Below are 23,583 nucleotides of genomic sequence, written 5' to 3'. Positions count from 1 at the left end.
AGTGCTGCACTGATCCTCTGGTCAGTCGGTGCAAACTGGCACATGAGATACTTTACACAGTCGACACTCCAAATCTACAAACCAAGATCTTCTTCAGTGGTCCGTGATGATTGGGAGATGATGGGAATGTTGGAGCTCTGTGTGTTTGCAGCTGTGTTCAATTACATCTCTCCCTCTACAGAGATCTGCACCAATACCCTACTACCTGGAGCTAAAGGTAAGTGTGTGTGTGTGTGTGTGTGTGTGTGTGTGTCTATTCCTGACTTAAGCTCCCTTCGGGAACATATTTAAAACTGTAGACAAGTTAATTGCTGATGGCTTGTCCAAATGGCAACAAAAGTCAGGAAAAAGCTGATATTTGGGTCGTTGATCAAAGTTAAAGGGTTAGAGTATGTGTCTATGACTATGTAACGTTGTTAAAAGTAACAAAAGTAAATGTGTGTTTGTTGGAGTTTTAACTGTACTGTTTATGGTCCTGCTTCTCTCTGGAATTTTGAACCACATGAACTTCGACAGTGTCTTCTTTTAAAAAGAAGACCAAAAAAAGTGCAGTTTTTTCGCAAGCTTTTAGTTGGATTTAATGTGGTAAACTTTTATTTAAGAATCTTTAGTAATATTCCCTTGAAAATATATATATTCTTGTAAATATTTATATATATATATATATATATATATATATATATATATATATATATATTCATTTTCGTGCCAGATGAAATGTGCTATCCAAATAAACTTGATATCACTGAAGCACCTGAGTGGAAGTGAAAGATCAAGTTAAACAAACAAAAACTGTGTGATGCAATAACAATAATGTTTTATATTATAGTATACTTTATAGTAAATGCATAGGAGTGTTAACTAAATGTCCTTACAATGTAAATGTCAATACGCTTATTTGTGCCAAATGGAAAAGTCTGAGGAAACACCCTAAATGTGCTCCAGGGTTTACAGTGCTGATGATAAAGGTAGAAAGCATGTAATGTCCTGTAGTTTATTAGCTAACAGTCTGCTACCCCATAGTCTTTTGGAGGGAATGCCTCCCTGTGTGTGCTTTTCATTTTATGACATCCAGTAGCTTGTTCCCCTGCTGACAGACAGACAGACAGACCTAATAAAACACACGCTTAAGCTAAGGAACAGTTTTTCAGCTCTGTTCGCGCCACTGAAAACATGTTTTTTAGTTCTGCTTTTAAAGTAAGTTAGCGAGATGAAACTTCAGAATGTCATATATTGAAACGGAAGCTGAATATGTCAAGTGAAAAAGCACAACATATGTATAATCAGTGTAAAAAGGACAAAAGGCTATAGACATCATATACACTCACAAGAAATGAGTGTACATTTTGTCAGTTTTCCACTGAATGTTCTGTACTAGTAAGAAAGTCCCATTGTGACCGCGTTTATTTATACAGCTACCACTAAACTGAACTGATTATTTGGACAAGACTCATCCCAGATATACTGCTGACCACAGAGTCAGTCTCTGAGTGTGTGTTTTCTCACGTCCGTGTATTTGAGTGGGTGTTGGACGTGCATTTTTCTGCGTTTCATACCCCTGAAAAATGCCCACACTTATTTATTTTAACTTTTTTCCCACAAACATACTTTTATTGCTCTTACTGGTACTTTGACTTCAGAATTTTTACCGGCAACATTTTTTTTTATTGAGACATAAGAATGTGAAAAACACCCAGTTTGAATTTTTTCACTTATGTCACATAAAGTAATGTTTACTACAACGGCAGTATATTGCTTAGATTCTATGTCGAGACTCTTCCGAACTGGGGTCCTGTTAACTGTCCTTTATGGTAGATAATACACGGACTATTGATAAGTACGTTACACAAGTCCACTTTCATAAAATCTAAACTTTCCCTTTAAATAATTGCCAGAATATTTTTGACATGAAAAATCTCTATGTGATTTGACATTTTTGACCAAAAGGAATCGGAATATAGGGATCTGATAAAAGCCTTTAGTCTTTATTGTCATTATATAGTTCACTATACAACGAAATTGAAAGTGCCACTGCATAAGGTGCATAGTTATGACAATCATAACACAAAACAAAACAACAAAACAACATGAGTAAAAACATTTAAGAAATACCGAGCTAAACAAGGACAAAAACAAGAACAAGTACATGTGATGTAATACATAAATAAGTATAAAAATAAATAAATGGCTACTGAGAATGCTATAATTTATAGATGAGGTAGATAGAAGGCCTATGTTTTGCACATATCGACTGTATTGCACATGTCCGTTTTATTCCACCTTTTAATTAATTTATCCTGTGTGGGTGTTGAGAGTTGTGACAGCCCAGGGAAAGAAGCTGTTTTTCATCCTGCTAGTTCTGCATTTAAGGCTTCTGTAGCTCCTCCCTGAGGTCGGCAGGCTGAGCAGGTGGTGGCCTGGGTGGAGGTGGTCACAGGCGATCTTCCTCGCTCTGGAAAGACATCGGAGCTGGCAATGTCGTCCAGGGATTGGACTGGTCCCTAAACACTGACGCTCTCTACAAAAAGGGGCAGAGCCTCTTTTTCTTCTTGAAGCTCAGATCTCTAAACATCTGTAGTAAGATGCTGCAGATGTTTTATCAGTCTGTGGTGGTAGTGTGCTGTTTTATGCTGCAGTCTGCTGGGGAGGCAGCATCACACACAGAGATGAAGGCGGTTGGACAGACTGGTCTAAAGCAGCTATTCTCAACCTTGGGGTCAGGACCCCAATTGGGGTCAAGAGATGATTTCTGGGGGTCGTCAAATCATTTTAGAAGTCAGCTCTGTCTCCACTGTGTAAAAGTGTTCATGTGTTAATGTGTTTAAGTCTTTTTGGTCATTTTGTGTCTTTTTTTGTCATTTTGTGTCTTTTTTGGTCATTTTGTGTCTTTTTGGTCAATTTGTGTCTTTTTGTGGTCATTCGTTGTCATTTTGTGGTCAATTTGAGTGCTTTTTTGCTTAATTTTTTAGTCATTTTGGCCAGAGAGATGTTTTAGTTGTTGTCTGCTTCATTATTTGTCCAAAATTCGTCATATCAACTGAGTTTGTATGATCTGAACTGTGAGATTGTGTTCCGTTGCAGGACGGAGAGATTCAAAAGATCCTTCGCTCCTATTATTATTATTAGTATTATTATTTGCTCCTACAGCCATCACGCTGTCTCATTCTTCAAGAGATTCTACCAGACTAACTGAATTTCCCCTCGGGGATGAATAAAGTAATTTTGATTTGATTTGATTGATTGATGTTGGTAATTTTACCATACATGGTTTAAGTTCAGTTATCCACCAATAGGAAATGCATATTTTTATGCAGACAGAAACACTTGAAATTGCAATGATTTAGGTTACTTGAAAATGAGTGCAAGCCTGCAGATTTCATTAATCAATTTTCCTAAGTACTCCTCCAGTCTAAAAGAGGGGATTTGCTACAATCCTTCATTTCAAGGCCGGCACTTAACAAGATATAAAGTGCTGTTGGCATCAACAACTGGGGCAAAATTACAGCTCTAATAGACACTCTGAAACCTCTCAAGATATCTTGCCAAGGGCTCTTTGAGTATTGGACCCAACAGTGATATTTCTCCTACATCTCATTTGACCAAAACTGTGTGGTGTCACTAATACTTAAAATGAGTAAGTGCTTTTGAAAATGATACTGGCTTGGATGAGCATAGATTAAAATGGAATACGAAGAGTCAAGCAACTCTTATAAACATCCACGGTTGATTCAAACTTAACCTTACAGTAGGACGTGCACTCAAACCCACAACTGGGCTTGCACTGACTCTCGTACACAAACACTAACTCACTCTTGTGCTGTGCTGCAGTGGTTCTTGGCCAACTGGAAGTTTTCATAATGTATTATCATCCTGTGATGGCTTCAATATTTCATCCATATTAGCAGTGTGTGGGAATATGCAGATTGTATCCCTCTTCTCAACAGAAGTGTACACCAAACACCCTCCTTATGCTTATCAGTTTCATAATCTTTACCCTCTTTTCTATTCAGGAGACCAAGGTGACACTGGAGACGAGGGAGATCTGGGGAAACTGGGAAAGAATGGACCACCAGGACATCCAGGTATCAAGCATCCACCCATCTATAATCAACAAGTCAAACCCATACAACCACTTAAAACAAATTTTCCCCGTGCAACGCACTAGCTAGCTAATTCTTTGTCATACAGAAGTGTGCATTTTTTCCATTTAAAGGGGGCTGGAAATAGATATTGGTGGTGTCGTGGCAATTTTGGAAAATTGCACTAAGTTAATGGGTGAGTTGGCCAAACACAAAGCACTCAATACTCTGTTCAGCAAGTTTTATTAGCACATTCGTGTTCCATACACCGCACAATCCCGAATGGCTCTTTTACAGTACAACAAAGTCCCATACACCGCACAACTTATATATGTTGTAGTTTCCAGCATTGATTCTTCAGTAAGCCTCAATGTGGCCCTATCTTCCCCTCTATACAACACATCAGGACAGAGCCCCCTGATCTACATGTTCCCCTCAATCATGGTGCTATCAGAGTTCAGGCCCTAGTGCGTTCCCACAAGGCCTTGTGTCTTGAATATCAAGTAGGTCGCCGCCTACTTCTTGTACCACCATGACAGGAAGTGCAAAATTTCCTTCACACTTGTCTGGTAAGTCCATTTCTTTTGAAGTCTACCTCCTCAGATTTTTTCTAAATTTTCAAACTTGTAGTCTTTAGCCCCAACTGGTGCTGACTCAAGTGCCACACCTTTTTTTTTTTTTTTTAATCCCCAAAGCCTGAAAAAAGTGTTTTCTGTCAAAACGTTGCCATTCCCCTTTAAGCCCAACATTATAGTTCCAATAAAATAACGTTTGGTTTGTTATCAGACTGCGGTTGAAGATGATGCAGTATATAAATATTAGCATAATCACAGTCACTCCAGATCTGTTTTAATGGCACCCACCCTGACTGGAGTCACTAGTGAATCACTGTAGAATCTGGTTCACATACAGCAGGGGTGTCAAACTCAAATACACAATGGGCCAAAATTTGAAACTTGAATAAAATCGCGGGCCAACATTGAACAAATAAACCTTTTAATATATACCAAACATGTTTTGCTTTAACATTAAATATGGAGCCAGCAACGCTTCTAAACATACAATATATAACTAAATAGTGCAGACATGCAAAATCAAATTTCAAATAAAAAACACATCAATGTGATTAATTTATTAAATAAAAATTAAATAAAAATCGCATGCCTCTTTTCTATTTGCATCCTTCTGATTTGAATATCAAAATAAAGTTTTTCAACAGCTTGATACATTTAAAAATAAAATAACAATAATAAATCTAGTATTAGCGGTAAATGCGCCGTATAATACCGGGGGGTCAGCTTTTATAGTACAATAATATAATAATTTGGTATTGCCTCGCGGGCCAAATAAAATTACACTGCGGGCCAAATTTGGCCCGCGGGCCAGAGTTTGACACCCCTGACATACAGTGACAAATGCCAGCTACAGGTAACCATATATTGTTGGATTTTGCTGATCGCTGGTTGTATCCTACCAAACTTTACAAAGCTCAGAACAAAGAACAATGGTTGCAGCACCATTATTCAGATAACCCTAAAAAAGATAATTCGTTCTGAGATGTGGTGAAATTACCTCACCTAATAGCAAGCATTTTTATAATGGGCAAAACACAGGTGTTACTCTTGGAAATAATGTTGGCTTTGTTTTATTTAAGTGTCCCAGTACACCATGAGTGTGCTGTATAGCTAAGTGGAATTAATTGTATTATTTACACTAGTGCTTTTCCTAGTGTGACATGTCAAAATGTCCTCTGTGGAAAATACTTCAGTAGTCGAGTGTTTAGTTTATTTTCCACACTGCACATAAATAGCCCTAGTCTAGCCACTTTAGAGCCACTTGAGATGCATTCTTCATTAGCATGCTTGCAACATGTATATAATAAGGAACCTGGTCTCACAGGAATCTGTGGAATAGCCACGGATTCACTCAAATTTCTGTAAAACTGACACGGATTTCACTACAATGCAAGTTAATGACAGTCATATCCCGTTGCTATTCCATGGATATTTTTTCCTATTGGTTTGTTCCAAGTCAAGTGACTTTCAAGGTCCTGGCGGTCAGAACAAAAAACATGGCGGACAGTTCTCTCGTTTTTAGTAAACAAAAAACAATATTTTGACTTAGTTTCTGCATAAAATTGGATTTTGATCACATTTCTAGTGAGAAAAATATATGTTTTATTGTCTAAATATTCACTCAGTGAATGTACATAATCACTTTGCATGTTGGAATAGCCACGGGATATGACTGTCATTAACTTGTATTGTAGCGAAATCCGTGTCAGTTTCGTGGAAATTTGAGTGATTCCGTGGCTATTCCACGGATTCCTGTGAGACCAGGTTGATAATAAGGGCTGAAGACAGCTGAAAGTGGAATAAAAACAGCAAAAAAAATAAAGGATGGGATTTCACTCACGTCACTAATGATCACACAGGAGCATAAAGTCTTACTTCACCCATCTAAAAAACTAAAAAATACAATTTACATTGCTGCTGTAACCTGGACAAACAAACTGTGAGCTTCCTGACAGCCTGTGCTTCGTGACTTTGCCTTGGCAGCAGATTTTGCTTTTTCCTGCTTGAGACAGCTTGCTTTCCTTTGCTGTGTGGCAGACAGACAGACAGACAGACAGACAGACAGACAGACAGACAGACAGACCTGAACTGCTGTGTGTCTATGGAGGAAGCAGACGTGTTAATTGCTGCTGAGGAAAGCAGTGGCGTCCCGCTTCCCCATATGTGTTCCAAATGGGCTGGTAGACTTGCTGTCCAACCAATCAGCCGTATGCTATACACAGATGTCTGCGCACACACACACACACACACACACACACACACACACAGAGGAAGACATACAATGCACTATATGCACGCAAGGCACAAAATGTACATATACAAACATACAATGCATAATTTTGCACACACACACTGTCTGGCTGCGGTGGGCTGCCCTATTGCTCTCTGCAGATGTTTGTTTCATTCAGTAACTTCACACACACATACATGCATGCACACACTCTCCTACAACAGACACACACTTCTATCATCAGACTGTGTGTGAGACACATGCCAGGACTGCTTGAGTCCTTTTCAAAAAAAAGTGTAATGAGAAAGAAAGTATATATATATGTGAACCTTTTTCAACTTTTCAACTTTGAGGATATTTTTCAACAGTATAGCAAACCTGCTCATTATGGTTTTTCTGTTTGTATGCTCACTGCAGGAATGAACGCAGGTTCTTTGTAGCTGCACTATGTCAACAGCTCAACAGATGACGCATGTATTCCCTGTCTTAAGTTAGGCCGTTTTACAGGAAGCAGTTGCTAAGTTTTGGAATGTTAAAAGGGAATACATGACTGTGAATGCTCTGGTGGGCAACAAAACCTATTTGTTGGTCCAAGCTTATTAACGTCAACAAACTGGGTGCTGGATTTATACATTTGTTAATTGTGCTTTACTTACTGTAAAACTGCTGGTGTTAGGGTTAGGGTAAGGGTTTTCCTTACCTTATGTAACACCTGTTGGGACAGCAATGAACATGTGCAACAAATGGAAAATCTGGTTTAAGGCCTTTATTTCATGTGAGCTCTCTTTTCTCTGTCCACTGTGCTCTGACAAGCAGAAATACCAGTATTCATATTTGCTCATTATGTTTAAGCAAACAATGTTTAATTAAAGATCTAATCTCAAGTCTGCTTAGCATTTTAATCTTGTATTTTTGTTCATCTAGTATGTTATATTTGCTTAATAAAAATAGCTTGTGGTTGTCTTTATGATTAGAATGAAAAATGTGGCCTTCACCCACTTTCTCCTCCAGCAGCTGGAGAATCCAGACGTTAAACCGGTTGGAGGGGTTGGCCATTATAAAGAGCGACTGTAGTGATAGGGAGGACTGTTATCTGGACTTTTAGATAGACGGTTTAACTGGCAAGCATAAGTACTGCTACAACAACATTAATCAACTTTTATAGACACACAAGGAACAACAAGAGACCAATAGAATTTCTTCATAAAGCAGAAAAAACGAACACCTATAATCATGGTTTACAATCAGTCCTCAGGACACTGCTGTCAAAGCAATCTTTCAGACATGCACACTGGAAATTACATAGAAAATGCGTACAGTGAAATTATGAAATTTCCCATAATCCAGAGCTATAGAGAGTTTTCTAGACCTCACGCAATCCATAAGACCTCACACCGTCAGCCAACACTTCTCACAAATCATCAAGTAAAAAAACCAACATGCGTATGTGAATGTATGTGTGTGTAGCGAATCCCTCTAATAGCAATAGGCCGCTCTAATGTGCCACTTAGTATTTCAAACGCCATCAATTTCCAGTCGAATAGTTTCCTGAGGAAATACTCATTCAAGGGCTGGCAGAAAGCCTCAGTCTGCTCTGCAGTTTTCCCATAGAGACACACATGAACACACACACACACACACACACACCTCTCTCTCTCTGATGTTCTCTGTCTTCCCACACTTTCACTGTTACGTTCAACATCATGCATCTTCTCGCTATCTCTTCTAACACCAAACTAAAGCACCCTAAAAAAATAAATGTGCATATATTTGGTTTATATTTAAAAGCTGAACTCTGCAACAATTTGGACTTTTTCTCTCTCTCACTCTACCCACGGCCTCTAAACACAAATACTTTGGTATTTAGCTAGCCCAACAAATAAATCAGCATTTTTGACTCTAATTTATTTACTGGCATTGTAATAATAGCAATAACAGCATCAATTTAGGAACCAAACTATGCAGGGATTGTTGGAAGAAAGCCTCAGGGCGTCATGCTCTCTGGGAGCATGCAATTATATTGATTAGGCTTGAGAACAAAATAATAAAAAAAACAAAAGAGAAATAATGAAAGCCATAAAAAAACAGGCATGTATGAATATGACAAGCCTAAATTATATAATGTATGTATAAAAATAAGGGATCTAAGTGATTTTACAGTGATATTTAGCATATTGACTTCAGAAAAAACCATGAGGTTCTGGAAAATGTCACACATTATGTGTACTACCTTTTTCCTGTGTGTTCTGTGTTGGAAAGTAAAACTGAGAGCCTTGAATCCTCGCCATATACTCTTCCCCTCTTCTTATGATCTCTCTTTCTCTCTTTCTTTCCCAGGGGTGTCAGGAGAGTTGGGGCTTAGAGGAGAAGTGGGCCACACAGGAAAGATGGGGCCTATTGGAGGCAAAGGTAAAACAAAAACATAATTTCCAGGAATTCTTTGTCTTTTCTTCTCTATCATTTGCTCTTTCTCAATGTTAACCCCATAATCAGGTGTGAACACAGATCTTATGGATGCATTAGCATCTGGTCAAATAGATCGTACACAATAAATCAAACCGAAGAGTGCATACGATGGAAAACCTCCTGTACTCAGTGTCCTGTGGAAAAAACATTTTTACAAAATTAGATAAAGATTGATGGACTTTATATCCGTCAAGTGTATAAATCTGTCCTTGTCCCAGTGCCATGAGACTTTTTCAACCTGCCTTTAGTTGTCAACAACGGGCTACAAAAATGGCAAATATGTAGCTGAGGTTTCTACAGGATTTTAATGACTTTATAATTGCCTAAAAGATGAAATATAGTTTCCTGAACTCCTCCACAGCTTGGACTGCAGCTCCATACACATCAAAACATTAAAATAAGTGGAACGGACATATATACACAAATCAGAAAACTTAATTAGTCCCAAGACCAATACACACAAGGAGGAATTTTTCCCATTTCTTTTATGTTTTAAATGTGCACATCCAAAGATAGAAGAAAACATAATCCTACAATATGATGTCATCCGCTTGCTTTGCCCAGGGTGGCTGAACAATTTCTTCTTCTTTATTTTTATTTTTATGAGCAGTCATGTTCCCCTGCCTTTCTAAGCATTAACTTTTCTCAGTATTCATTATGTTTAATACACTTACAGGAAAGTTGCTGTGCATCAGCCATCTCAGGCAAAACAGTGATGTCACAGGTTTGGATTCTCCTTGATCCTGAGCGCCTGTAGCTCATAAAACACCTAGAGAGAGAAACAAAACACATTTTTAGGGCAACGTTGGCTTTGGCAGAGTCAAAATTCAGCTACTCTTTTACTTAAGTTTCATGTTACAGGCTCATTCACAGAAATAGGTTTGGTTTCTATGTCCATTTACAATAACAGAGTTACTGTATAAGATTATTATGATACATGCTACACAGGGCTTACATTTTGCTTGGCCAAAAGAACTATCGCAAGCTATAAAACTATGTGTGAATTAGTGAATTCATGTGGGAAACCAACCATCCTACTGCAGCACGACTGTTACTGGGTGAACTGAACTCTAGGCCCCCAGATATGACACTGTACTGCCTATCTGCTAGCATTTTATCACAATAAACCATGGAGCTTCTATACTGGCAATAGGATAATACTTCTGAAGACAGAAATGTTGACTTTGCACTTTATTGGTGCTCAAACTGTAACTGTTTACTCCGCAGACGCCACTCAGCCTGATCAGATTATACAGGTACAATATGCCCTCATTCAAAACCAGCCTATTATTGTCATGTTTGTACTGCAGCCCACTTCCCCAAAATCTGCAACTGTCAGTTTATTTCCTCAGTAAAGCTCAAGTTTAAGTATATACTTACTCTGGGTTACATTTACACACAACAGCAACAATTTAACAACATCTTTAGATTAAAAAGAAAAAAAGTCATATTGATGAAAAATAGTAGAAGTGATAAAAATAAAATAAAAAAGTCAAATTTAGGTATTTCTAGAACTATCAAATCTGGGTTGACTTGAATAAAACAGCACCTGTATGCAACCATATAAAAAATGTTTCATGTATGATACCGCCATCTAGTGGCCATCTGATGTAACTACATAAAACAACAACAACAAAAACAGTAGTATGTTGAAACAGTAGCAAATGTTCTGTGATATTACTGTATTATATATCTATATTTTAAGTTATTAAAAACAAGAAAGTGAGTTGCCAATTTGCCGGGATTGCAGACGGCAGAATTCTAAAAAATTGTCCCATATGTGATTTTTATTGCTCTGTAGGTGACGACGGTGATGCAGGTTTGGAGGGGCCGTCTGGTTTAAAAGGGAAACCAGGTGAGAAAAGTCACACATTGCCATCATAAATGCTACAATAGCCTCCATTATGCTCCTGTTGATGTTTTATTAATATAAATTAGGAATATTAAATCAAATAAACACTCTCAAAAAGCATAATCAAAACATAATTATTGTTAGTGAAGTTGATAAACATATAAACATTCCCTTCTTTGGTTTGATTTACATCTCAGCAGATAAAATTACCCACAAAGACATTTTAAAGGGGAAGTGCACTCTTTCTTAACCCTTTGATGCACGACATGGGTCAAAAATGACCCGCATTTATTTCCCCTGTTATTTATTCCTTGCTGTGTGTCTCTGTGCTCTATCTTTTGATATCAACTTATTTTATGATTGAATATTCTAAGTATTCTTTAAATATCTTGTTTTTGTTAAACACAGATCATTATTCTCATTTTGCTTCTCATAATTTATGAAGAAAAAAAGTTTTTGTATTATTACATAGCTAACTACCTGGCTAAGTAGCTTGCTAAGCTAACTACTTAGCCAAGAAGTTAGCTAAGTAGTTAGCTTAGCAAGCTACTTAGCTAAATACTTAGCCAAGAAGTTAGCTTAACAAGCTACTTAGCTAAAAATGTATATGGCTCCTTTTTGACCCATGTTGTGTATTAGAAGAGAAGTGACAGACAAAGGGTTTCTATTCAAAATGAATAAAGGAAAACATAAAAATTAGGATGTATGATGATCAAAAACAAACTAATTGAGGAAAACCTGGAATACTGAATGATGAATTATTGCAACGATATCGAACATAAAAACTCTGTCGCGTCACTTTAGACCCATGTTGTGCATCAAAGGGTTAAAAGGTCAAACTGGGCAGAGAATTAAATTCCCCCCATAGAAAACCTGTGAGCACAAACATAAGTGATCAGGCATTAAAATATAAATGTTGATCAGATAAACTGGAGGAATGTGTCCCCTCCTCTCAGAAACATAGGGAGTGGGATTGAGAAAATAGGTTCCATGACAACATGGATTTAAACTGGAGAGTTGAGCAAATAATATATTTGTTGTCACTTACTGCAATAAAGAAAAAGGTTGCTATAAAATGACTCTGGATACAATACTTGGGGTTGTTCCCTGCTGCAGATATAGGCAAGGCAAGGCAAGGCAAGTTTATTTGTATAGCACAATTCAACACAAGGTAATTCAAAGTGCTTTACATAAACATTAAAAACAGCAAGACACAATTAAAAACAGTAAAAACAGTCAATTAAAACAGGGAAATGGAAATAAAAATACAAATAAGATAAAATAAGATACAGCAGGATAAGAAAATAGATATACAGTAGATCAGCAGTAAACAGAGTTCAGCTGTCAAAGGATATTAGGACCTGATATGTTTACCAGTAATTGTTTTGGCCATCTACTCCAGCACACATGATTCAAAATAAAATGATGACTATGAGTTTAAAGTGCTGACTTTCAGATTTGTTTTGTATCACATTTTATTAATACAGTAGTTCCCCGTAGAGAATTCAGACAAAGCCAACAAAGAGTTTTTTAAAGGTCAAGCAGTGGAATGACCTTATTGCACGTGGTTATGGGTTTAACTTGCAGCCCTGTAGGTTCCTAAAAGACAAATCAAATCAGACAATAAAGAAAGCACAATGTGTCATGCTCTACTGCAGTGGTTCTCAACCTTTTTGAGTCGCGACCCCCAATTTAACATGCATGTTGTCCGTGACCCCAGCTCACTGAACACAATCTCACACGCACAGTTCAGATCACCCAAAAAAGAAACAAAATGACCAAAAAAAGGAAACAAAATGACCAAAAAAGACACAAATTGACCACAAAATGATCAAAAACAGACACAAAATGACCAAAAAAAGAAACAAAATGATCAAAAAAAGAAACAAAATGACCAAAAAAGACACAAAATGACCAAAAAAAGACACAAAATGACCAAAAAATACACACAATGACCAAAAAAGGAAACAAAATGACCAAAATAGACACAAATTAACTACAAAATGATCAAAAAAAGACACAAAATGACCAAAAAAGACACACAATGACCAAAAAAAGAAACAAAATGATCAAAAAAAGACACAAAATGACCTAAAAAGACACAAAATGACCAAAAAAGACACACAATGACCAAAAAAAGAAACAAAATGATCAAAAAAAAGACACAAAATGGCCTAAAAAGACACAAAATGACAAAAAAAAAGACATTAAGTGACCAAAAAGACTAAAACACATTAGCACATGCTGACTCCCAAAATGATTTGGCGATCCCCAGAAATCATCTGGCGACCCCAATTGGGGTCCCGACCCCAAGGTTGAGAATAGCTGGTCTGCTGTAAGGTCTCACTAATATACTGTGGAACAATTTGGTCATAGTCATGAATGGGTAAAATGATGATGTGCTATAAATCCTGTATGCACTTAATTCATGTGTTAATTCCATCAGGCACAACATGTGACTGTGGCAGGTACAGGAAGGTGGTTGGACAGCTGGACGTCAATGTCGGCAAGCTGAGGAATGCTGTCAAGTTTATGAAGAATGGTGAGTGATGAGTGGTATATTTATGGTTTAGCAGACAGAAGTTAGTGGCATTAAGCCAGCTGAATATCCTCAGTGTGAACACACAACACCGCTCTACAGATAGAATATGAAGAGCATTATCAAGTTATTATTGAATGTATTAATTTGTAGGCCATCTAAGAAAAAGTATGATGTTTTTTCTTTCTTTTGCTGTGTTCTTCATTCCCTATTCTTTATGTCATATTTACTTATGTTGTTTTAAATGTAAAACATCAGACATCAGTTTGTTTAAAGTATTTTCCTGTTTCTGGATCTTAGGTTGAAACTTAAGTTGGCTGGGAAACTGTATACACAAATTCCTTGTTTGGCTTTTGTTTGTTTGTAAGAATTACTTAAAGTATTTATTTTTCTCATGTCTGTGCTTAATCCTGGCATGTCATTTTATGAACTTTGACAGTGAAACACAGCATTTCCCTCTCCATTGTTCTTTCTTTTTTTTCCATATGATTTCTGGTCTGACAAGCAGAGTGGAGTTGCCATATACACTGCAAAAAAAATAGAAGTTGGGTGAACTCAAAATTTCAAGGCAACAAACTTCGATAACATTTTAAGTTGGACAATTAAACTAAATATTTTAAGTTTTGTTTTTGAGTTTGCTCAACTCTGAATTTCTCTGGCACGATTGTAACGCCACTATGAAATGTCAGCTAATGTTGTGACCACAATTTTGAGTTAGCAAGTTAGCCGCTAGCTTTCGCTAATGACCGAATTTCACAATAAAAGAAATAAGAGTTAGCAGAACTATTGTCCCTTGTTTTGAACCCCAACTTAAAGATATAAGTAACAACAACTCACCAACTTGTTTTTGAGCAGACAACTGGCTTCCTTTGTTGTGCTAACTTACATTATTGCCCTAAATGTCAGTAATTTATATTTCCAAGTTTTACCAAATTAAATCACTGTTTTAGGCCAAAAAATACAAGTTGGCTTTTTTGCAGTGTAGATACAATAAAATATATGTTTTTTTAAAAACTACCCTGAAAAGTGAAAAATGTGCCTAAACTAAAGCTCATTCATTTTATTTTCTATTATATTATTATCATGGAAAACGTGTTAATTACCTCCCTTCTAAAGACCTTGAACACTAACCGTGTCCTGTACAGTCATCCTGGGGCTGAAGGAGACAGAAGAGATGTACTACCTGCTGGTGAAGGAGCCCAAAAGGTTCAGAGAGGCTTCAATGAACTGCAAGCTGAGAGGAGGCACCCTGGCCATGCCAAAAACCACCAACACCAACCGTCTCATGGCAGACTACGTCAATCAGGCAGGACTGACACGAGTTTATGTAGGAGTACAGGCTCAAAGCACAGACACAGTAAGTAGTGCTCATTAGATTCACAGTGCAGCAGCTATAGTTTTGGTTCTGTTGTCCACTTTTGTCACCATTTCCTAAAGAAGGATAAATGTCTCGAGCAAAATTCGGTAACGCTTTATAATAAGGTCCTTAATAACCATTAATTAACAAGTAATAAGGCATTGTTCTTGCTTTAGATCCGGTAGTTGCAAAAAGCATAGTTAACTTATAGTTAACTTATAATAGATGAGCAATAAAGTATATTTTAATATCAATAAGCAAACAAAATAAGATTAATAAAGGCATGGCAAAGACATAATGGGTGGGTCATGGGTGTTTGTAATGCCATTATTAACACTTATATAAGCTTATATACACACAATAATGTTAATAAGCATCTTGTAAGGACTTACAAGGGCCTTATTACTTGTTAATTAATGGTTATTACAAGGACCTTAATATAAAGCGTTACCCTAAATTCTGCTGAAACTTAAGACTCTTTTTTTCCGAGTGTTCCCTGTCATGGATAACTTTCTAATTATTTCTGTTTTTGTCATCAGGGTGGAACAAGCAGTTATGTTTATGCAGACTCCAGTCCTCTGCAGGGTTTTGCAGCTTGGAGCCAAGAGGAGGAGCTCAGTTCCCGAGTATCTCCCACCACAAACACAAGCTGTGTGGAGCTGCTCAGCACTGGGACATGGAGTCGTGTGGAGTGTGAAGCCACCATGTTTTTCATCTGTGAGTTCCCAAAAAACAGGAGAAGAGGAGGGGGAGGGGGAGCGGGAGGAGGGAGGGGGACGCCTTCCTCTGTATCATCATGAGTCAATGAGACATTCAGATTTGCATGCAGAAGTATACATATAGATCTTCTTAAGAACTAGCAATTTACATAATAAAAAATAACTGAAGTTACTAAATAAATTGTGGATAGATTCTTTAATAAATAATTAATTGTATGCTGTATCTGGTAAAAAAAAAAAAAAAAGGAAACTTTTCCAAATTAGTAGCATGTTTGTTTGTCCACGTGTTTGTGTTTGTAAATTAAAATGCACATTTTTTTCTTGATTTAAAATTGTATTGATATTAAATGGCCATTGCAATTTATCTTCAAATGGCTTGTTTTGTTCTTGTTTTCTAACCAGCAAATATCTACATTTGATAAATATCGAACATTTCATTTTTTAATCAACTCATATTGTTTTTGATTCACTTTCTATAAATATAAATATAAAAAGAGGGGAGACGTGCTATTATGCTAGATATGCTCAATATGTGCACAAATACAAGCAACACAGACAAGCCTGGGATCAGCAGCTACTCTGAATTGCAACACATTTTAAGTGCTTTTCCTCAGACAGGATCCTGCAGGATCAACTGCTGATCTACAGTAATCCATGTGTTCTTCTTTCCTTTGGGGGACTGTATTTGTGCAAATCTTCAGCATATTCAATTCTCTAACATTTTTGCATACAATAGCTCCCCTCTTGAGTTATCACTAACCCACTTGGGACGCCCCTTTTCCACTGTGAATCAGCAGATTGTTGCAGCTCAGGGGCTCAAGTTATCAATACAGTTTGAGTTGGTAGCAGAATGGTCTGAGGTCAAGTAGGTTTGTATGTTTTCAAAAGAAAAAGTTTTCTTTTTAAATAAGATTTAAAAAGAAAACTTTTTCTTTTGAAAACATACAATAGGTCCCCTCTTGAGTTATCACTAACCCACTTGGGACGCCCCTTTTCCACTGTGAATCAGCAGATTGTTGCAGCTCAGAGGCTCAAGTTATCAATACAGACAGTTTGAGTTGGTAGCAGAATGGTCTGAGGTCGAGTAGGTTTGTATGTTTTCAAAAGAAAAAGTTTTCTTTTTAAATAAGATTTAAAAAGAAAAAAGAAAAACCAGGATCTGTATTGCTTTTGAATGGTAATTTTACTAACCTTAGAACTTGTGATCTTACTGAAGGCTTTCACCTACATAAATGCAAACAGCATTGAAGCTACTGGTTTCTTATAATAATCGCACCTCAAATTACATTTCAAGGATATTTCTATGTTCTAAGTATCATCTGTAAGGTGAAATTTCTTTAGAATTAGGAAACACTTTTTAATTTTTAGAAGCTCTTCCTCTATTCCCCTACCAAAGAAATCCTTCCTCTTTTGCTTTTACTGTCTCCTGACTTTGCATTTTCAATAAAAGGTGTGGGAGTTAATTTCCTAGAACTACTAATAAGTAGTTCTAAGTAATTAAAACTAGTTCTAACTTTCAACTTTCTAACTTTCCTGCCATTCACATTTGATATTGCTGACTGTCCTTAAACCAAGACAGGTGTCAAAATCTCCCTCCCACATACAGTCACCCCCAGTCACATGATGAAATAGCTGTCCAGTTGACATTATGAAAAATCTGTCATTTATTTTTTATTGTTTGTTATGATGCTGAACACGAACACATGGCTTTACAAAAACTGTGCTGTCTTTATTTGCAGGGAATATGAAACTTTTGCCCCACACATCGGCCCTGAATAACCTGCATGGCTGCTTTTGATTCTTGGGAAAGTTTCACAATTAACATTTCTTACAACAGCACATTCCCACACTTAAGCATAAACACAGGGTTACATCCTGTTATTTTAAAAAGGAAGTAAAGGCAAAGCGATTTGCTGACCATCCTGTCACTGTGCCATCTTTAAAGCCTCAGTCCACAATCCTGATGCAAATACGAACACAGAAATGAATGGTAAATGGTAAATGGAGTGCACTTATATATAGCACTTTTATCCAAATTAAATCACATGTTAAAATAAACTGCTTCTTTTATATTCATGCACAATTGCAATTATACAAATACAGAGGATTCATGTTATCTTAACAAATTATTTCCACTTTGTTTTTGAAAAAAACTGTTGTAGACATGTTATTAAATGATTCATAGTATATCCACTACAATTCACATGCACTACACTAAAAAAGAAAAGAAAATATATTTCTGCACTGCAGCCCAAGGGGTTGTCTTTACATGTCTAAACATGTCCTACCCACTGGTTTGTATTTGCAGTATCAGCAAAACATTGAACCTTAATAGAAACTGACTCAGCCACTGACCGCAAATTTGAGAGATGTCAGTGGCATTGAGTAGCAAGTCAGGAGAATTTGGGGACGACAGCATAAATCTGATGGCTCCTGCTGGTAGATCAAAGTTTGGATGGATACCTCAAATTTCTGGTAAGAACACATCTAACCACATGATATACAGTACAACATTTATTGAAACAAAAATGGCTCAAATTATGATAAAAAGGCTATAATGTGCATGATGAAATACAGACAGGCGGAAAAGTACTGCTCACTGGCAATAATCCAAGAAACACATCTGTATTGTTTGTTTGTGTTTTTTTCATTGTCTTACTGGGATACTGTGTGGTTCAGGGTGGTGTATTGGAGCTGCCGTGTGTCTGGGCTGTCTTCTATTGATTCTGATTTTAGGCGTGGTGGCACACAGTAAGTACAATACTGCCTCAACAATAAGCATAAATGAAAATAAGCAATTTTTAAAAAACTGTATAGCAAAGGTTATGTTAGTGTGGCTCCGTCTAGTTTTACTTGAAACGCACACTTCAATTATGGAGCGTGAGTATGTAGTTGACGCATGTCTTAAGTCAAAAAAATCTCACAGTTTCTTTGTTATGGTTTATTGAAAACCTTTCGTTTGAGCATTACAAACAATAAACTGCAGCAATCCAAAAAATAATAATAATTATGAGCACGGTCAAAAACTAGTGTGCTCTCCTCATCTCCATAATCTAATTAAAACAAAGTAAGCAATTATGACGTTACACACATCTCAGCCAATAAGAAGAGTGCAATTCCTACGAACCAATAGGCATTCTTACAACCTCAATAAAGAACTATAAACTTATGAAATACAAATCTGAATTATTTATCAGCTTCTCTACAATGTACAAAATGGCTCTAACAGGTTACTTGAGAATATTCTTATTTGTTGCAGATTCCAGCGCTATAGGTCATCGCGATTCGATGTGTGAAAACATGATCGATAGCCTGACTGCAGACAGAGAATCTCTGAGAGCTGAGCGAGACCAACTGAAGGATACTTCCAGCAACCTGACAAAAGAGATCGAGGCTCTGCAGAGCCAGTACAAGGCTGTGGCTGCAAGCAGAGATAAGCTACAAGAAGAGGTCAACACTTTAAATCTCACCAGAGCACGTAAGAAATTAAACATGAAATTAAATCTTGAGTGGTACCTTATTTTATTTGGATTCACTGTTGTAGAAAATCACTCTGAGAGATGAGCGAGACCAGCTGAAAATTATTTCCAACAACCTGACACAACAAATGGATATTCTGAAGAGCCAATACAACGCTATGAATGCAAGTCGAGCAAAGCTACAAGAGGAGGTCGACAGGTTAAGCCTCAACAGAACACGTAAGATATGTAAAAAATAAAAAAATTAAAACTGGAATGGAATCTTCTTTGATGTGGATTCACTGCGATAGAAAGTAAACTGAAGAAGATGCAGGAAATAAAATCACATGATTAAACCCGAAGAGACTTAGGTGTATCATAAAATGCATGCTAGTATACTTTATTTAACCCAAGGACAAGGATAATAATATTAATTTTAACTAATACAACATAATTTTGGGAAGCCATTTTCTGCTGGTTTTCTCCGTGGTGATGAAAGTACAATGCTTGGTTATTTATAAATCCATCTGGTGTCAATAATACTTTACTGTCTCTTTAATTATAATCAGACGTGCTGAGTACCTCTGTATCACGTCACACAGTAAACAGTAAGGTTTTTTGCACCAAAAGTGAAAGATTAACCTGAATTCTAACCACAACTATAATGTATTGCACAGTCGTGAAGGAATCATTAAACAAGTGCAGGCTCACAGCATGATACTGGGCCAGTACAACACACTTAAGCTTTAAATAAACTTAATGATATGTCATACTTTCAAAGCCCCAAACTCCATAAGTGATCAACAGTAGTAAAAAAAAAAAAAGCTTGGAAAGGTAGCCTAGTGTCCTCTTCAAACCTTTACTAATCAAAAACACATTCAGAGGTGTATGAAATAATTTAAGCGATGTAAAACATATTTTTGTTGCACTGACATGAGATTGTTAGCATGACTGGCTAAACCTAAACTTAACCAACCTCACTCCTCATGCCTAAAAGTAACCAACAGGAGCAGGCAGCTCTTTAGGATTTATGTTAATAGTTGACAAAACTCTAGTGGCCATAGTAATTATGATAGAAGCTGAGATGGAAGTGAGGTAACAGAGCAACAAAGTCCACTTAGGGCAGATGAAGGGGTGGTAGATGTGTCAAACAAAAACAACGAAACCTCTGCTACTGCCCCCTTTAGCCTGCATTTAGCTGCATTCATTAGAAATACATAGAGTGAACTCTGGATCAATTAGGGTGGAGAGGGACTTGTTGTAAATAACATCACTAATTTATGATAATTAGTCTTGAGAACCTCTGCTTTCCAAAACCAAAAACATGTGGCAAAAGTGTAAGGACTGAATTCAATGGTGCAAACAGTTTATTTTGCTCTGACATGAGATTGTTTGCATGACTGGCTAACCCTTACCTAACCATAACCAATCTCACTCTTCATGCCTGAACCTTCCCAAACTAATTGACACTCTAGTGGTCATAGTTATTAAGATAGAAGCAAAGTTGAAAGTTAGGTTACAGAGTATAAAGAGCGACAAGGTCAAGGCTGGGAGCGGAGATAGGTGATGCCTGCGACTGCCTCTGTTAGCTTACATTTAGCTACATGCATTAGAAATGCATACAGTGAACTCTGGATCATTGGGAGAGGGACTTGTTGTAAATAAAATCCCTCATTTATGGAAGTTAGCCCTGAGAACCTTGGCTTAAGCTCCCAAAACTTGTTCCTTCATGGTCTCCAAATCTTAGCAACAATTTCAGAATCACAATAACTAAACTACACTTGTTCTGTCTCTAGGTCGGGAATGCCATCAAGGATGGAAAGCGTTTGGAGATAAGTGCTACTATTTCTCTACAAGTGGAGTGACTAAATCTTGGGCACTCAGCAGAAAAGACTGTCTAGAGCGAGGAGCAGACCTGGCGATTGTAACCACGCGAGAAGAGCTTGATTTTGTCAGCAAAACTTATGCAGTAACCTGGATTGGACTGTCTGACAAGGACCGAGAGGGCAAGTGGGTGTGGGTGGATGGGACTGAACTGCAAGGGGATGAATTCTGGCAAGATGGGGAGCCCAATAATAGTGATGGGGATGAGGACTGTGCTGAGGTCTCACGTTCAGCAAAGAGATTTAATGACGTGCCCTGTAGTCGAAGATTTTCATGGGCATGTGAGCTGTAAGATGTAGATGATGCTGATGTAATTTAGGCTTTCCAATCCATTGTTCAGCATCCAACTGCCCCTCATCTGATTATCATAACTCCTCCTGAAATATATATAGAATAGTAGACATTCTGATAACAAGTGTCCTTTTAAATGGTTATAGCCTTTCACTGTTACTTCTGAGTTTATTGCTTTCATGAAATAAAAAAATAACTAAAATACATTTAACCATGCTTTAAAAATATCACTGAATTAATTGCCTTTACAATGTTTCTTATTCATATCTTGTTCTTTCTTTAATTAACAATGTGTAATTCAAAGCAAAAAAAGTATAATATGCAACGTTGTATCTTCTGATTGATTTCTTCCACTGCTTTTAAAATAAACAATAAAAACATGGAGAGTAGGATGATGGACTTACTTGTTTTATATGTCTGTTGTGTCGTTGTGTAGAAGTAATTTAACCAACTCTACATTTAATATGTTTTTTCCCAAAAAGTGTACAGAATGGATTAAACTGTGCAAAGGGTTTATATCGCTCTGACATGAGATTGTTTGCATGTCTGACTTATGCTACCTACACACCAGAAGACTTTGAAAAGATTTGGAAAGACTCCTGCAAGACTATCAGCTCACATCTAAAGACAAGTGTTTAGAGTTTTTAGTCTCAGCCTAGTCTCACACTGAGATTCTACAAAGACTGTGAATCTTGCAGGGTCACTATTTACAAGACTACAACTAGATTTTCTTTAGCATTTTTTTTACCTACCATGCAATATTTGTGTGTGCAGTGGTTTGTGTTGGAAAAAGAAAAAGAAAAGAAGACGCCACAAAATGCCCCTCACAAAGCTGAAAAAGGGTTTCTGTTTTTCTGACATGAAAAGTTGACTATTTTACAGTAAAATAGACAAGAAGAATAGATAAGGAAGAATAAAGGAAAGGAAAATTTAGAAAACAATTCATGATGTACATTTATGTCGTATTTAATTATATTTAATTTATTTGTTTAATAAGAATAATTATACTTATCAGCTCTATCAACTTTCATTTAGTTGATCACACATTAATCATCAATTATTTATTACTTATTTATGTATACATTTATTTATACATTTTAACTGGGTCTGCTTACTGTTCTCTTTACTATGAAACAGCGCCCCCAAAATCCCGCTTGTGGCCGTAAATATATTACATCTCTATATTTGTATTTAGGATTGAGTTTACTAACATTATTGTGATGTAACTTTTTCCTGTCAAAGTGGTTTTACTGGCCGGTCTGCTCATCTATTGGTTGGTGATTGTGTTACGTCACTGCGACTTGCGAAAATATCAAACACGTTTGATATGATCGCAAACCAAAGACTAGTTAAAGACTGATATGAAACAGAGCAGATTACTACCTTAAACTTAACAATCGGGATGACGGGAGCACTGTGACTCCAGTAAGACTCCTAGATTTACTAAAGACTTTCTGTTTTTAGTCTGGGACTGTGAAAATCGTTTGGTGTAAGCCCAGCATAACCCTTACCCTGACCTAAACCAATCTCACTCCTCATGCCTAAACTTACCCAACCTAATTGACAAAGGCAACAACACTGCAAAAAAAGAAAAGTTGGGTGAACTCAAAATTTCAAGGCAACAAAGTTCGATAAAATTTTAAGTTGGACAATTAAACTAAATATTTTAAGTATTGTTTTTTGAGTTTGCTCAACTCAGATTTTTGTCAACTCAACTGTAAGTTGTACTAACTTATAATTTTACATTGTAATAACTTTTAATCCTTACTTCTGCTAACTTCTGCAATGTGCTGAATTGGCACGATTGTAACGCTGCTTTGAAATGTCAGCTAATGTTGAGACCACAATTTTGAGTTAGCATTGATACGCTAATGGCTACTCTTGTAGCTGTAACAAGCAGCGCCGCTAGCATCAGTTAGCCGCTAGCATCAGTTAGCCACTAGCATCAGTTAGCCGCTAGCTTCAGTTAGCCGCTAGCATCAGTTAGCCGCTAGCTTTCGCTAATGACCGAATTTCACCGCTTTCCCGCATTTCACAACAAAGAAATAAGAGTTAGCAGAACTATTGTCCCTTGTTGTGAACCCCAACTTAAAGATATAAGTAACAACAACTCACAAACTTGTTTTTGAGCAG

At 37.0% G+C, this 23,583-nt stretch overlaps 2 protein-coding genes across 4 annotated transcripts; both read left to right on the top strand.

Moving 5' to 3' along the window:
• On the top strand, nt 1-17,925 carry colec10 (collectin sub-family member 10 (C-type lectin)). 2 transcript variants are annotated; one of them, XM_059338299.1, is made up of 8 exons: nt 1-217; nt 4,011-4,082; nt 9,222-9,293; nt 11,152-11,205; nt 13,649-13,744; nt 14,887-15,098; nt 15,638-15,815; nt 17,557-17,925. In XM_059338299.1, the coding sequence occupies exons 1-8, from the start codon at nt 43-45 to the stop codon at nt 17,613-17,615; spliced, it is 918 nt and encodes a 305-aa protein (XP_059194282.1). In that variant the 5' UTR covers nt 1-42; the 3' UTR covers nt 17,616-17,925. The 2 variants fall into 2 exon arrangements, with proteins under 2 accessions (XP_059194282.1, XP_059194281.1); XM_059338298.1 differs by lacking the exon at nt 17,557-17,925 and having other exon boundaries at nt 15,638-16,226.
• Nucleotides 17,926-18,097: 172 nt separating this feature from the next.
• Nucleotides 18,098-21,875, top strand: LOC131976551 (CD209 antigen-like protein C). 2 transcript variants are annotated; one of them, XM_059339630.1, is made up of 5 exons: nt 18,100-18,292; nt 18,497-18,568; nt 19,077-19,267; nt 19,362-19,515; nt 21,072-21,874. In XM_059339630.1, the coding sequence occupies exons 1-5, from the start codon at nt 18,187-18,189 to the stop codon at nt 21,449-21,451; spliced, it is 903 nt and encodes a 300-aa protein (XP_059195613.1). In that variant the 5' UTR covers nt 18,100-18,186; the 3' UTR covers nt 21,452-21,874. The 2 variants fall into 2 exon arrangements, with proteins under 2 accessions (XP_059195614.1, XP_059195613.1); XM_059339631.1 differs by lacking the exon at nt 19,362-19,515 and having other exon boundaries at nt 18,098-18,292; nt 19,077-19,295; nt 21,072-21,875.
• Nucleotides 21,876-23,583: the final 1,708 nt, after the last annotated feature.

The sequence above is a fragment of the Centropristis striata genome, chromosome 8, assembly GCF_030273125.1.
Source record: "Centropristis striata isolate RG_2023a ecotype Rhode Island chromosome 8, C.striata_1.0, whole genome shotgun sequence".
Taxonomy (NCBI): domain Eukaryota; kingdom Metazoa; phylum Chordata; class Actinopteri; order Perciformes; family Serranidae; genus Centropristis; species Centropristis striata.
The sequence above is the reverse complement of the archived record's forward strand: the minus strand, read 5'-3'. Positions and strand labels throughout refer to the sequence as shown.